Consider the following 15887-nt stretch of genomic DNA (forward strand, 5'->3'; position numbering starts at 1 on the left):
TAAAAGAAAAACACATGGACCAATCAGTGGTTCACAACAGCTTAGGAACAACAAGAGTGAAAGGGTACAGTAAAGCATCAGACACATGAAATAAGATGCTTATGCACTCTGCTCTTGAAGGATGGTCCGCCGTTGTCAGACATGTCTCCGACTCCATCTGGTGGTAGGCTATTCCAAACATGAGCTGCAGTGTGGATGAAGGTCCTGTCAGTAGATATGGTTGTAGAAACTGGTACTGTGAGAGCATGGCAAGGCATGGACAAGCTGGAGCGAGTAGCTCTTCTGGCTACAGATGGCTGTGGTAGCAGTACCTTCAGATCTGGTGGGCAGAAACTGGTGTGCATGTTGTAGAGGAGTGTTGCTGCAGCCACTTGTGTCTTTGATGGAGAGGTGTGATGTTCAGCTCTGTACTTGCTCCTTTGCTCACAAATGGCTAGTACCCCATCATGCTCAGATGTCACCCTACCCCTATCATGGTCGATGCCCCCCCCCCTATAGGATGATTCACGCTACGCCACTGAAACTAGTAGACTATATACAGACTTGGCTCAGGTCAGGTCAAGTTTAGTTCAAAGTATAGACAAATACTAAATTGATATCGATGTAAATACGGCCTTTTATCATGTATACACAAGTCTATTGCAAAACCATTAGCCATGGAAGGTGACCTTACGCGTGTTATACTCTGGTCCATTCCTCGTTCTAGTTCAACAGCGTTTTTGAAATGTTTAACCTATGTACCTGATACCCAAGTTTGGTTTGAACCATACCTTTCGAATTATTACTTCTATAAATTCGGAAACATTCGACAAAGTTATGTCAAAGTTACTAACGAACTATGGGGAGCTAACATCAGAGATATGGATGAAGATTTCACACAAGGAATAGCAGGTAAATTTTGTATTTGTTTTACTTAGTTTTGATGATTTTCCTTTCTATAATACCTTGTTTCTTACATTACATTGTATAAGCTCACACTGATTACATTTGAGACACCATAACAGGCAAATGAATGCCCACGAATGACGAACCGGGCTGCATGCATTGGTGAACCCAAACTGATTGGGATAGAACACTACTCTGTGACTGTGACATGAACGGATATTGCTCTCTTTGCACAGGACCACTCTCCTGTTCTCTTAACACAATATAAATATATCTTGGAAGTCTACATTCAATAAATGGGCTCCACCCATACCACACACTGGGGATTGAACCGGGGTTTGCACCAACAGCGATTACGCATGACTGAAAGCATTAAATGTACCACGTTCTCTACGTTGGATATGAAGTGTCCCCCTCTTTTATAATAACATGTATACAGGGTCAAGCAATTTTATATTTTCTGTACAATTATTTATATTGTTTTACCTGTGACCCAATAAAAAACAAAACGAAGACAAGATCGCCAAAGGTTGTTTGAGTTCATATATGATTATTTTACAATGCAAATCCTTATGTTCTTAGGGAACAACCCAAAAGTTCGATGAAGTCCTAAGTTCGATGAAGTCCTATAAACGAAAGTCTTATCATCATAGGAGACTGTACCCCTCTAACGTAAGTGTGAAATATCGAAAATTCTAACCCGTAATTCTAAGGCCGTCGATGTAAGATGGGGTTTGTGGAGTGCCGACAATGCTAAAATATTGATCACGCTTTTGCTCCCTTTACTCTGATCAGCTCGTAATAGGCGGGACTCATAACATCTCACTATTCTATATTTAATCTTTCATACATGAATTTTAAGACTGCTAAAAATAGATTAATATTTTATAGCCAGTCATACTATACATTAAATAATTAACAGACAGGAAAGAAGAAGTAAATACTTTGAATCTTTGTTGTCTCATCCTCATATATCTTAAACAGGGATATGCATCTTCTTTAAGGCATGGGGTATGGGCGAACTTGAAGTACAGGTATCTGGAGAGGGGAAGCAACGAGTTACCCCAAATCACAGCGGCAGGTAGTGACTGGGCCGCCGAGTGCTAATATATATTTATTTTGGAAGGTTCGTGTTTGTTTTAAATTTTGGGGCGTTTTTCCAAAATTTGATATTTTTGGTGATATTTCAAAAAGCGACATGCCAAAGACAACTCTTTGGGCACATAGTTTGTTATTGTTATTGCAGTTCTTTTCCCCATACCTACGTTACCATCTGCTTGGGTGATTTACTAATATTATATATTTTATGTCTGCAGTTTGGCGTTTTCAATGCGTTTTAAACGTATCATGAAATTAACCCAAATAACTAGTCACGCTGCTTTTAGAATTTGTACCTGATCGTCGGCTTTTGCAGGCAACAAAATGCAGATTGGCTCACGATAGATGTCGTATTCCTCTATGTGGATCTATTGATGATAAAATTACTTTGAATTCCTTGTAACAAGATGATAACTTACCTCTGTTTATAGGGTTCGTCGCTGTGTCAGGAAAAAGGGTACGACTAGCGAGAATGTGTTCATATTTCCCTCATGAAAGCTTGCGTCAGCGCCTAAACTATACTATTATGGATACGTTGGTTGCCCATTATCAAACATGTGTTGTGATTGGTGCTGCTCTTTATATAATAATAGAACCGATTAGCAAGCCGCCAATGACCGACCTTGTTACAGACTCTTAATCTGTTATCAGGGTTATCAAAGCATACAGATAAAAGACTTATTGGTTTAGGTGTTGGTCAATACATAATCCGTCAGGGCACACACCAGTTTGACTATGTAGTGAAATACCCATTATTGATTAGGCGCGGATATTAAAAGCACAGCTCCTGACCGTGTATAGCAGGAAATTATAAATAATAGAATGTTTGGAATTTAGTAACTAAAATACTAAATGCATTCTGCATTATGTATTTATTTATTTATTTATATATTTAAGGGTCCTATGCCTATTTATTTATTTGTTTATTTACTGACATTTGAATAACATCGTACATAAATATCAGTATTGATTTATTCTTTTCAGCAATATCAAGGACTACTATCACACTTCTCACAGCAAATAGCTAGTTGGCTTAGTGGTAATGCATTGAGTTTCAGAACCGTGAGGTCCCGGGTTCGATTCCCAGCTCTGCCTAATTTTTTTCAAGGCTGGGAAAAATATCAATTTCTGAACTGCTAACTTATTTGGCGCGAGATCTGAGCTATTCCTTTTCTGATGGATGTGTCTCTTGCAGGCACACTCCCTCTGGAATCCAAACCAGGTTGCTGCCCATTTCCCCTCCCTTAACTCGCCGGTCCAGAAATTTAAAAAAAATGAAAAACTGCACGGGCTGCATATTTTTTTATTTTCGAAGTACCCTTCGCATTTTCAGACGATTTTGAAGTAAAAATATTTTGCTTTTCTACCTATTTGTCTGAATTAAATTTGTAAATTATGTAAATGAATTTATATTTTTGCATATTTACTTACCAGTAAAACAGTCGCTGTCACACGTTTCTACTAGACTCCTTTTTCTACACTATTGTTGTTGTGACGATCTTCTGTTTTCCACTGAAGCTGGTTGCTCAGCAACGCGGTTGCCAGTTCTGTTTCCAAGAAGATCGTCACAACATGATTGAGATTGTATTGCCCTCGTCTCTGTTCGTGGTCGTGTCTTGCTTCATGATCTACACATTTCGTCGACGGGTCCTTAAAGAACTTTAGCAAAATTACCCTCGATTAGAGAAAAGCGAGGGTAATTAATTTTGTTTCACTGGTTTCATTTTTTGATATTGGATTTCATAATTTGAAATGCTGATATTTGACCTTTTGCATGTCAACACATTCCTGCTGCTCTGGAGGTCAGCTGGGCAGGGGAGTGAGTTTCAGGGCTGGAATTGCCAGAGGGGATATAGTATGGTGACCCAAGTGAAGTCCAGCTGGTTAGGATAACAGATTGACCACTGTGTTTTTAAGACTAACTTTCATGCTCATGGCAATTGCCATGGCAACTGGCTGTCAAAGCTGAAAACATTTGAAGAAAGCATGGATTCAAAAGTTTTAAGGATATGTACATGAAATGAGAAAAATGGAGTCTGGTATTCTTCGAAACGTCCACAGTGAGTACAGTTTTACTGACTAGAACTAAGAATGATCTGCTACAGAGTGCATTAAAATGATTGTTACCCATCAGTTACCAGTGAATATGGACAACATAGGAGCTGCCTGATGTATAGATGAATGCTATGAAAGGTTTCAAAACTATCAATCCTGGGCATTTCAATAGGATCTAATGTTGCACATTGAAGAAGCGGGCTTGTCAACAAACCCCAAAACTGATTTTGGTACTGGTACCAAACATTTTTACAAATGTAATCGGACTTTTTGACCCCCGACCCCCTAGAGAAAGGATTTTTCGTTTATTGGACTTATTGGACTTCATCGAACTTTTGGATTTTTCCCTCATAAGAAAGCTATTTCTCTTTTAATAATCATTCTGAAGAACTAGCCTAGAACTAGCAATTGTTTACTTTGCTTTTTCATTAGGAGGTTATCTTGCTATGGACAAGTCTCCATTTTGGATGAAGCAGCAGCTTGAAGGCAGACCAGTTGGAAAGAAGGTCATATTCAGCAAAGACATGGCATGGGGATTAGAAAAGCAGTATCAAGATCGTCTTCCTCAAGGTTTTCAACACACATTTCTTATTCGGCATCCATACCAGGTATACAATCAGACCAATTTTGTGATATTGAAGTTTGATTACAAATGTGACAGTCCGACGCCTAGATTTAGTATTTCCTTTAGTTTCCAAATGCTGATAATCAATCATAAAATATAACTAGGCCTACGTACAAACCCGTACAAACCAACTTGTACACACAAAATTGTTTTCGAGTTACCTTTATTTAGACATAGTAGAGAGTTTGCGATTCCCATACGCCATGATCTACGTCCGTCCAACTATTCAGTCTCCTGTGCCAGAGCGAGGTCGTTTATTTAGGCAGTATTGAAGATCCTACACGTACGAAAAGTACGCGCGGACACATATGTGGCGGAAGCGCGGGTGGAGAGGACAACTCCTCCGCAAATTTTTCCCCGGATAAATTTTGATAGAAGTAAAAGTCTTTGCCATTCTAGATATGTCTATTTTTATATACTTTAGACCAACAATTCAGCAGTTATGAGGCCCGAAAGTTTCCATAATTCCAGGGTTAAGACCACCCTTAATTTTCGAAAGGAACCCTCACTTTGGCTATATTGACGATATTATTTACCCGTAGGTATTCGACTCATGGAAAAGAATGGTTAACCGTGGAGTACACGATAAAAATAAGACAGTTTTACTAAAGGATGTACCAAATATCTTTCTCCCCGATGGATACAGTTATGAAGAACAGTATGATCTCTACCTATACGTAAAACAGAATATTAACCCTAATCCAGTGATCATAGACAATAATGATCTATTAGCTAATCCAGGTCGTGTACTAAAAGCATATTGTGAGGCAGTCGGTATACCTTATTCTGATGACTTGCTACAATGGAAACCAGGTAGGGAGTGCTTAGATGAGAAATGGATGGTTCCTAAGGAACACATTTTCGCGCACAATTTAGGTGGAATTCACACAGAAACATTTAAAAGCACTGGTTTTGGAAACGCGAGACCGTGCCCTGATCGTTCCGAATTGGATGACGACGTCTTACACTGTTCTGACGCATGTTTGAAATACTACGATGAAATGTACGCTAAAAGACTCAAATTGTAACATGAAAATAACATTTGGCATCCAAACATGACAGTAATTATGAGCAGATAATATAAGCAGAGAAAATATTTTGCCTTCTTCCTTTCGGTCTGTTACCAAATTGCATTTAATTAATGTCGGTACCATTTTTAAAATATTAATTGTTTATCTTTGGACCATGTTACTCGTACAATGAAATAGGAACGTCGTTTTGCGCATGATCATGTTTCCCTGTTTTATTGTTTATTTTTAATCACGCCAATAAATAATAAATGACTATTAAGTTTATATTATATAAAGGAATACACCATTTGCTTCATCGCATGAAGTCTAAATATACTCTAACATTTATATATGTATATTTGTAAACTTTATAAATCTAATATGTACTTTGGGGGAAAGTGTATATCTTCTATACGAATAATCAAAATATGGACGGCTTTTCCGCCCAGCTGCATACAAATTTTAGAGAAATTGCACATACCGTGAATTGCGAATGCCGAGAACCGCGAAAGCCCAGAACCGCTCTACTAATATTATTAAGCACATTATGACATGCATGCTGACCAAATAACTGGTCAAAAATCATTGTTCCTTGTCCAGCAATACAGACATGATACGCATTTATTACACAATGCCTATGTGCTGCCAATTAAAAAATAATTAATAAACTGATTCAATCAACAGAGATTAATGAAAGAAGAATTTGTTTAAAGGGCATATTGCTCGGCAAGCTAATATTATGAGGATGATGAAATTAATTCCATTTTTGAGAAATAAGACGTTTAAAATTGATATTCTGCAAAAAACAACTGTAAGCGGTGAGTTACTTCGAACGAGACCGATTTGACCTAGAAAAAGGTTTGACGTCATGAAATGAGATGTGTCCGCTTTGAAAGAATGTACTGTAAACACTCTCAATGCACAGAACGTATACTGTTGTTGTTCTCAGAAAAAACTCCGAATCAAGTATTACAAATGTAATGGTTTTTAAACATATGGATAAAATCAGTCGCTTCTTTTTTATATATTAGTAAATTATGATATTACAATTCATATGTATATCAACATCATGAGAAATATTTGTACTAAAAAATAAAATAAAAATATTTTGAGCTTAGAATTTGAGCGTGATCGATATTGTATTTATTATGCAAATAAACTATTTCAATTGGCCAGTAACTAACCTTTTGTCGACCATTAAAGGCCGCGCATTTATACATGAATGTTCATGAAAAGAGCTCTAGGCTCATGTGTTATCGTGAACATAGGGGAACGGCGGGTAATCCTATTCTTGATATTCGTATGGTTTATTATATTTTTCGTTATTTTAATGTGTAGTAAAAGGCTTAAATGAAAAGGTGTTCGGGATTACCTCACTCTCCCCTATAGTTTCCTCATTTACTTACGTCGTTCAGCCTGCTGCCTTGAAAATTAATTTGGCTTCGAACGGGGTAAGGACTCGTATACGAGGCCGAACTTTGCCAACACAATTTCTCTTTTTTCAGGAGAAATACGCATTAAAAAATTGCAACGAGTGTCCAATTGTAATGTAATAATTATTCTCTTCGAATGGAGTTAAACTTGTTTTTGAAATAGATATGCCCTTTAAAGCAAGCTGGTATAACGTTCAAAAATATGTACTTGTCCATTACACTTTGTTGAAATTACACGTTGCCCTGATGTCTTGAATACATCGTGGTATTGAAGAGACTATGCACACCAGACTCAAAGTCAGAAACGAGAGTGTGTAACTTCCAGACTGATCATACAGCCAACCTGCATCAAAATAAAATAAAGAATTGCAATAGTTCGTCAAATTTCACCTTGCTGAAACGTTGTTTTAGAAAATGTATAGGTGTAAATGGGTAATGAAGAATACTTCTTTAACGGGAAAATGTTCACATATAAAAGAAAAATGAGAACTGCAAAGTGGAACACACTATTAAATTACATAATTTCAGAGAGGGCCCGAATACTGACTGTGATTCAATGTGTTAGATGTGTTAGATGTTCTAAAGTAAGCAACGTATTTTCACAGCAATAACAAGATTGTGGCAACATTTTACGATGCATTCGCTTTTACTGTATAGATAATTAAAAAAACTTACCACATATAAACCCACTTAAAACCGAAGTCACCCCATATATGGCATAAACCCATCCCATTGCATTTATCATCATATCTTCATGTACGACATCATTCAAAATAGGATATACAGCTGTCACCATGAGTCCTCTTCCCAATCCGAAGAAAATAGCACATATAATGAATCCGATGTATGAGATATATAAACTTGCGATAACATCCAATGCAAAAGAGGCTGCAATCATTACTAATGAGACGTACAGCTGTGCTGATTTATTACATATTTTCTCCACTAAAGGATAGACAAAATTTCCAACAAAATTAGCGATGCCTCCAACTGTTGCTACTAGAGACGCTTCATAGGGATTGAATCCTACTTCAATGACGTGTGGAACTGCATATATGAGCCAACCAGTGGTATAAAAACCGTTTCCGGCAAAAATGGAAGCAACAGTGATAAACGGATACTTTGAAAATAAATCGATATTAAGGTAATCTTTAAAAAAAGTTCCAAGCCGTTGATGATCTAGTTTGGTTGAGTTTGTGCCACTCCCGTTCACAGCCAAAGGCAGTCGTGTATATTCGCGCGTCGTGTTTAGTTTAAATACGGCGCCACAAATTACAGCGTGTAGACTGATCCCAGTAAGTAGCAATATCGTCCCACGCCACCCATATATATCGGACAGGAATTGAGTTAATACGGGCATTACTACCATCCCTAATGACATGCCAGAGAGACTAGCCGTTGCAGCTAAGTCATAGTATTTGTCAAAGTATTGAGACAGTGCACCTCCGGCTACAGACGATGTGCCGGTAGAAAATCCTGTCAAATAACAAAACATAAAGTTACAATTTATAGATGAGTTGACCTCAATTTTTATCAACATAAGCAAGGGACTGGAATATCGATATGCTTGAGGGAACCCCATGCAACCACTACACTATTCAATAGCCTTATTGTGATGTGGCAGGAATTCTAAAAACACAAGCCCTGAACAAAATATGATGCGCGGATTGAGCGCCCATACTGCCAGGCAAAAGACAATGAAAATTGTGATTATGCATGCGCATACTGCCAGGCATTGAAGTCAACTCGTCTATACTCACATTTACTCAAATGGTATTACGTAGAACATCTCGGTCAGTGATAATACTATTGCATACCTATGTGGACTAGTTCAACCCTCTAATATCCAGATGAGGTATTTTTTTTCCTGTACAGTCCAACAATGCCTGAAGCACCATTGTGATAATATTTAGGGTGTCCCAAAAATGGTTAATTATTTAATACAATTTTCATCACATGGCATGATCCTGGTATCTTCTACTTGTGCCTAATATGTGAATGTCACATTCACAGCTTGCATACTTAGCCAACATTCCACGCATCCTGAGCAAGCTGTTTGCGTGAGATAATGCGATACGATGTCCAGTACCAACACATATTTGGCGCATAGCCGTGAGCAAGGGAACACCCCCCCCCCCCCCTTCATGGGGGAAGTCTTCCTAAAATCCTAATAGAAGAAAAATATAAATTGCCCGTGCATCTTTCTTTTTAGCTCAATAAACACCTTTGTTTGCGTACTTTACGGATCATCATCCTATAGCAAAATTCGGCTTCATTTTGAGAATAAAGCTTATTTCGAAATCTTTAAAATCTTTAAAATCTGGACTAGCAATATTTTTTAACTTGCCAACATATTTCTTTTGCGCAATAGGTAGTGCAGTAGAAAAATGACCCCGTCTAGGAATCGAACCCAGGACCTCAGGTATACGAGAACCTTGCTTTAACAACTCGGTCACGGGAGCTTCGTGATTAGGCTGGTTGAAATCCGAACTTATAATCGGTCACTTATATTCATTTGTATATTAATATTATTATATATCTATTGTATAGATTTTGAAATCTGATTGGCAAAAGTGCGGGTATAGTGTTGACTATGCCCATTGCTCTGGGCGACGGGCATTTTAAGGGCCGCACAATGGGTATAGTCGATATGCGCGCACATCCATTAATTGAAGCATTGTGATGCACTGTTGTCAGATGACTGCGGTACGGTACGGTACAGTACGGTATATAATTTATATATCTACAAATAATTTGAGTATAATATGAATATTCGTGACCATCAAGTACCTATAAGTAGCAACGTCATTGCAATGACATACAAATTAGTTGCAAAAGCTGTAGAAAACAATCCAATAGAACACAGAACGGCACATAGGATGATAGTCAGGCGAGGTCCCAGGAGTTTGCTGGTAGCCCCTGATAGAAGACCTGACAAAATAATCAAAGAATGAAAAAATATGATCAGACGATGATTGATATAATGAGCAATACTGTTATGTTATTGACGATACCACAAAAGTGTACTAAAATGGAAACGTGTAAGTGCAAGAGGTGCCTTGCACGTACGAGGGTATGTTTCGATGAAATCGCAATTTTTTCCCTGTATTTCAATGTCAAGATTTTTCTACAGAAATTAAAACGGACTATGGCCCAGAACAATCAATATTTGAATTTTCAAAGGTTAACATGGATACTGGGTTCAAGAGAAGAAACGTGGTGAATGCATTTTTGCAATGATGCAATGACCCACGTGTTCTCTATAGCTAAGAAAAAGGCAAAAGTACCTTAGCGGACTATTAGGTTTTGTTACGATGATAAAAAATATGGCATGGTTTTCAAGTTTCAGATTTCAGAACTACAGATTTGCGCCAAGGATTATGGACCTACGCAAAAATGCAATTAATTTACACGTTTTACCAAATTAATTCAGGAAAATAATTGTTGGATTTAAAAGTGTTCTTTGAAAATAAATATGTGCAACCCGGGCAGTTTTTTATTTTGTTATTTCTGGTCCAGCGAGTTTAAAAGGTTGCCCACCCTACTTTAGATGGATAAAAATAACACTCTTAAAGAAGTATCCCGCAATTACAACATTATGTCGTATATGTTAGAAAAGTAATTATCAATTAAGATTCACGTGATTTTATTTAAACAATCTCACATTGACCATAAAAATGAATAACAACATGCCGTCTCTCAACACACGATATTCAAAATTCCCGGGCACCGAAATCTGCCGCAATGACGTCCCAGTAACACAATGAAAGCTGGCGACAATTGAGCACAATTACGCCATCGCGGTAGACAATTTCGGCGCGGGAATTTTGAATCATCTCGTGTTGAAAGCCGGCTCTTTTTATACGTTTTTATGGTCAATATGAGTTTGTTTTAAATAAATGTGATTCGTGCCTGATAATTATTTTTATAACATGGCATAATGTTATGATTGCCGGAGACTTCATTTCAAACGACACATGAATAAATACGTGTCAGGATTTCATCATCGCTCACGTTTCCCGTGTGTTAATTAGTTAATGTATGGTATGACTCGCTGTAAATTGTAAATCGGGGGGTCAGGAGGTTGTCCCAAACAGGGTCGATGTCTAATCCCTTGTCACGGTTCAGTCTGGGTTTTTTAGTTTTCATATGGACTGAACCGTGACAAAGGGCTGACACCCCCACCCGGAACCAAGGGGCGCCACAACATCTTCTGGTTTGACGTCATCTACATCTGTGACGTCATCGGAGGTGTCTCAACAACATCTCTAGTAACAACAAAACTTCAGAGTTTGCTGAAGCCCTACGGTGAATGTATCAAATTTGAGTAGCGTAAAAGTATAATTTTGCTTTCAATTTACGTTCACCGCTACGTATGAATATACATCATTGCAGTAGTCCAACTAAGATCACTTCTAAGGTGATACCAAGTATTGGAGTCAGCTTCTAATAAGCTGAGATATGCCCAAGTCCTATAGAGTCCGTGTATTGTGGCCCATCACGTACCGAGATTATGACGTAAATAAAGTTTGTTTCAAGTTGTCTCGTTGTGAAACCACTAATGAAAACGTCGTATTGTATACAAATATTGTATTTACATATAATGAGCTAGATAGATTGAACAAGATGCTTGGCTTCGCGAATTCGCAAAACGATCGTAGGTTTGTGGTTCATATATCAAGTTGAATTCCTGGTTGAATGCGCCATAAATACAAGGATATTTTCTTTATATCGGACGGGAAATGATACAGAATTGAGGTATCACATCGAATTTGGTCCTATAGCGCTATCGGTGCCAGATTAGGTACCAATGACTATTCCTGTCATACCATAGTCATGTAATACATTTTACATGGTTCATAATTAACCTATGTATGGTATTATCTTTTTCATTTCAATGAAAATCGGAAGCACCATGCAAATGTTCAGAGTACGATAGAAAGAGTCATAGGACCAAAAAAAGACGTTGTGCCTAACCAAGTTATGAAACTAAAATTGATGGACGATACAAAGTGAAAGGTTACAACCCTATTGCTTTGTACATGCAGGTCCTGATTTTTGGTTAACGTTACCGTAGCAAGCCCCATGTGTTGAATAAGCTGCACAGTCCAATAGGAGTGCAACTTTTGTATCTTCAATCTGTGTTTATTTCACAAATTGCTTATTTCTGTATTATTTGCCGTCACTGATATCTCAAAATACAGAGAAATCCTTGCGGTCAGTAAAGTATCCTTGATTTTCGAAATCGACATTCACTTTGGCTATTCGCTGTCGAAGTAACGTAATAAATCGGAACTTCCATAGCAATAGATGAATACAATTTTGACTATATCGCCTTGCACTAAAAGCAGGTTGCACTCACCACTTGTGTATGTCTGCAATCATAGATTGAATACAATACCGCTCTTTTCAAAGATACTGATCTTACAGGTGCGAGTGTTCAGAATGATATGAATCGCGTGAACGTTGTAGTGCAGAGCGATATAATTAAAAATTTTATCTATTGCTATGGTAGTTAATCCGATTATTACGTCACTTCGACAGCGAATAAGTTCATGATTTATGAATTGGTACTTTATTTATCGTGCTGTCTGTACATCGGAATTTGTGGTCTGGAACGAATCCATGTCCATAAAAATGTAGATTCAAATCTGAACTGTTTTCGTGAGTCTTCATCAAATATGACGGCGAAGATGACACAGATAAAATAGATGACATTCCTCAAATTGAGAGGCTACTACTACTTGGGACGGGACTATTTAAGCATTTATTTGCACAATGGGAAGGTATTAATGGTTGTGAGCACGGTGTTATATAACAGAAAGTTGAAAAAATTTGGGCAAAAATCCTCCCCTGAAAAGATTTTTTGTGACAAATTGGTATACTGATGACATAGTGTAGTTATGCTGCACAGCAAACATGATTCTACCTTTGCAGTACTTAAACCTGGTTAACAGGAAATTACTCCAGCAAAATCAATCGATAAAGTCTAGTCTATCCTCCACATTGAATGGTGGACTGCACTTATGCCCAAATATGGCACATGCCAATCAATAATCACCCACTTGAAATCCCCTCACTCGCTGCACTGACCAAAGTTATGGACAGATATGTGAGCTGTTTTTGCTGTTATCTGTCATTTACATATCAGGGAGGTACGAACATTTGCAGATGCCCCACCTACTCAGTTTCTAGCCTACATGAAATGTATACATTATTCTTGATTGACAGCAAGTACAACAAATATCCGTCAAGTGGTTTAGCTTTAATGCCCTTCGGAAGAGAGCGGTCTACAAGTGAGCGATACCCAGCAAACACAAAACGTTTTCGACATCATTCGCAAAAGGTTATAAAAGGTTGTCAGAAAACGTTTAAATGTCGGGTTATATAAAGGGTATATTAAGAGTATAAAACGTTTTCATAACTTTAAAAACATTTTTGATAATCTACTGCTCAGCAAACAAAAATGTTTTACAGAAAACGTTTAAACGTCGGGTTATATAAAGGGTATAAAAACGCTTTAATAACATTCCAAAAACATTCTTGAAAACTTGTTACAAAACATTCTAAACAGAATGTTATTTTGGGGTTGAAAAAATATTTTGCGAAAAATATTTTCCCAAAATATTTTCAATAACGTATTAAAAACGTTTTCATGACCTTTATATAACCCGACATTTAAATGTTATTAAAAGGTTTTGAAAAAACATTTTAAGAACATTTCTGTGTTTGCTGGGTTCAAATATTTTAACATAATGTTATTTAAGTATTGACACAATATTTGGCAAAAATGTTTGCTAAAATAGTAGTGTGTTTTCATACAAAACGTTTTAAAACGTTATCATGACCTTTATATAACCCGACATTTTAATGTTATTAAAACGTTTTTACATAAACCAAAAGCCAAAATATAACTTATTTAAAACGTTTTTAAAACGTTTTTGTGTTTGCTGGGTAGTCACTAAAAGTTGCATTCGATTTACACATGCAATTTTGCAGGCATGCCGTGCCCTTCCTTACTAAAACACCAAAGTGCGAATATTTCCAATTATTATTTATATCAGGCTTTTGAGCGATACAACAAGACTAGATATTGTATAGTTTTTGCAAAATACCCCCGGATGCAATACAATGTTGTTTTTAATATTGTACGCGTATTTGTACGCGTATCGCGTACGCTATCACGCGTCACCATGGTCACGGCTGCTAACAGCACCAACACGCATCACAATACAACAACACAACAACACGGCCACCGTCACCGGCGCATAGGAGATTTTATAAACAAGTAAAACCACAAACTTAATTTACGGCAATTCTAGGTTGATGAATAACCTAGAAAATATATTCCACATCTACAAAGAATCCTGTATATTTTCCGATTTTGTCTTTGGAGAAGGAAAGAACAGAAAACAAGAAGATCAAAAGGTAAGCTTACATTAATTACAATACGCATTGGTTAGGCCCAGTGGCTAGGTAAGCTTGAATTTTCATTTTACCGCAGAGAGAAAGCCAGATATAAATAATAATAATAATATTGAATGGCTTATTTTTGTGTGATACAAGAATATATTGCACGAGATAGAAAAATATTGCGCAAAATCGGCGCCAAAACTTATATTTGGCTATTTTAGCCACAAAATTGCACATTTTTGCACCATATTTCAACAGTTTAGCTTCAAAATGTCACATATTTTCGCGCGCTTCGCCACTGGGTGGGGGGTAGGGGCCCATTTTTGTTTCTTGCCCCGGGTGCTACCAACCCTAGTTACGCCACTGCACTCAAAGCCATTCAATATTATATAATTATCATATTACTTTTACTCATCATATTACTTATCATCATCTTAATAGAACATGCTACAAAACTATATTTTCTAGAATTTCAGAGAGTACAAAAAATATAGGCAATGGCCTTTACCTCTAACATACACTGTTTGTAGAGGTCACACGTCAATGGTGAGAGCACTGTCTATTGTGTATAAGAAAATGAACAGTAACTGCAGTATGCGTTGCAAAAACAGCAAAAGGTAGGCATAGAGAAAGTCAGCATCCGAAAGTCTGCGTGGTGCACCCCCGAACAAAAATATTTGAAGAACCCCCACCAACAAGATTATTTATCGAACATTTGTCATGTTTGTATTATAAAGCAATGTTACTCTCCCGTGACAAATTATTATTGCAATTGGAGTTTAATGGAACAAGCTGAGGTGAGCAGCAATAATCTATGTATTTATTTTACACTTTAACAGTATTTATTGTTTTATCATTTTGTTTATGAGTGTTGTGAGTGCAAATTGTGGCAAAAAAATTCTTTAAAATGTTTTTGAAACATATCAGTCAATATTTTTTTTAATTGCATACAGCTAAATATCAAATCCCAAAACACAATATCTGGATAGATCGGGCCCGTAGAACAGTTTGTCGTTTTTTTACGCCGTGTTTTCGTCACCTCAACAAAATTCACTCCAAGAGCACAAAGAACAACACAGGGCTGGGGCCCGGTAGGAAAAGAACAACCCCATCTCTGGTATGCGAAAGAAACAGCAGTGAGCATGGAGAAGTCTACTCCTCTTAGGTAATCGTATGATATCGTTATATTGACAAAGTGTTACCAGAAATGCAATTATAAACATGAAGAGTGCTTTTGAAAAAACATTGGAAGCCAGTGTAGAGAACTCGGAAGATCGGAACAGCACATATCACGTCCGCGTACAAAGACCAGGCTGTCTGCCTTATTTTGGAGACGTCGTGTTCATGCTTCACGACCACCATTATGGA

At 37.3% G+C, this 15887-nt stretch overlaps 1 protein-coding gene across 1 annotated transcript; it reads left to right on the forward strand.

Moving 5' to 3' along the window:
* Nucleotides 1-656: 656 nt before the first annotated feature.
* On the forward strand, nt 657-5691 carry LOC140149600 (uncharacterized). The gene is made up of 3 exons (XM_072171679.1): nt 657-891; nt 4471-4646; nt 5206-5691. Exons 1-3 carry the CDS (start codon nt 657-659, stop codon nt 5689-5691), a joined length of 897 nt encoding a protein of 298 aa, XP_072027780.1.
* The last annotated feature ends 10196 nt before the right edge of the window (nt 5692-15887 follow it).

The sequence above is a fragment of the Amphiura filiformis genome, chromosome 4 (genome assembly GCF_039555335.1).
Source record: "Amphiura filiformis chromosome 4, Afil_fr2py, whole genome shotgun sequence".
NCBI lineage: Eukaryota > Metazoa > Echinodermata > Ophiuroidea > Amphilepidida > Amphiuridae > Amphiura > Amphiura filiformis.

What these genes read in the sequence shown, in the direction of transcription:
- LOC140149600 (XM_072171679.1), top strand. Translation starts at nt 657, where the DNA reads ATGGAAGGTGACCTTACGCGTGTTATACTCTGGTCCATTCCTCGTTCT. An exon ending in TTTCACACAAGGAATAGCAG is followed by an intron (nt 892 to 4,470) that starts GTAAATTTTGTA and finishes CTTTTTCATTAG; the next exon opens with GAGGTTATCTTGCTATGGAC. An exon ending in TTATTCGGCATCCATACCAG is followed by an intron (nt 4,647 to 5,205) that starts GTATACAATCAG and finishes ATTTACCCGTAG; the next exon opens with GTATTCGACTCATGGAAAAG.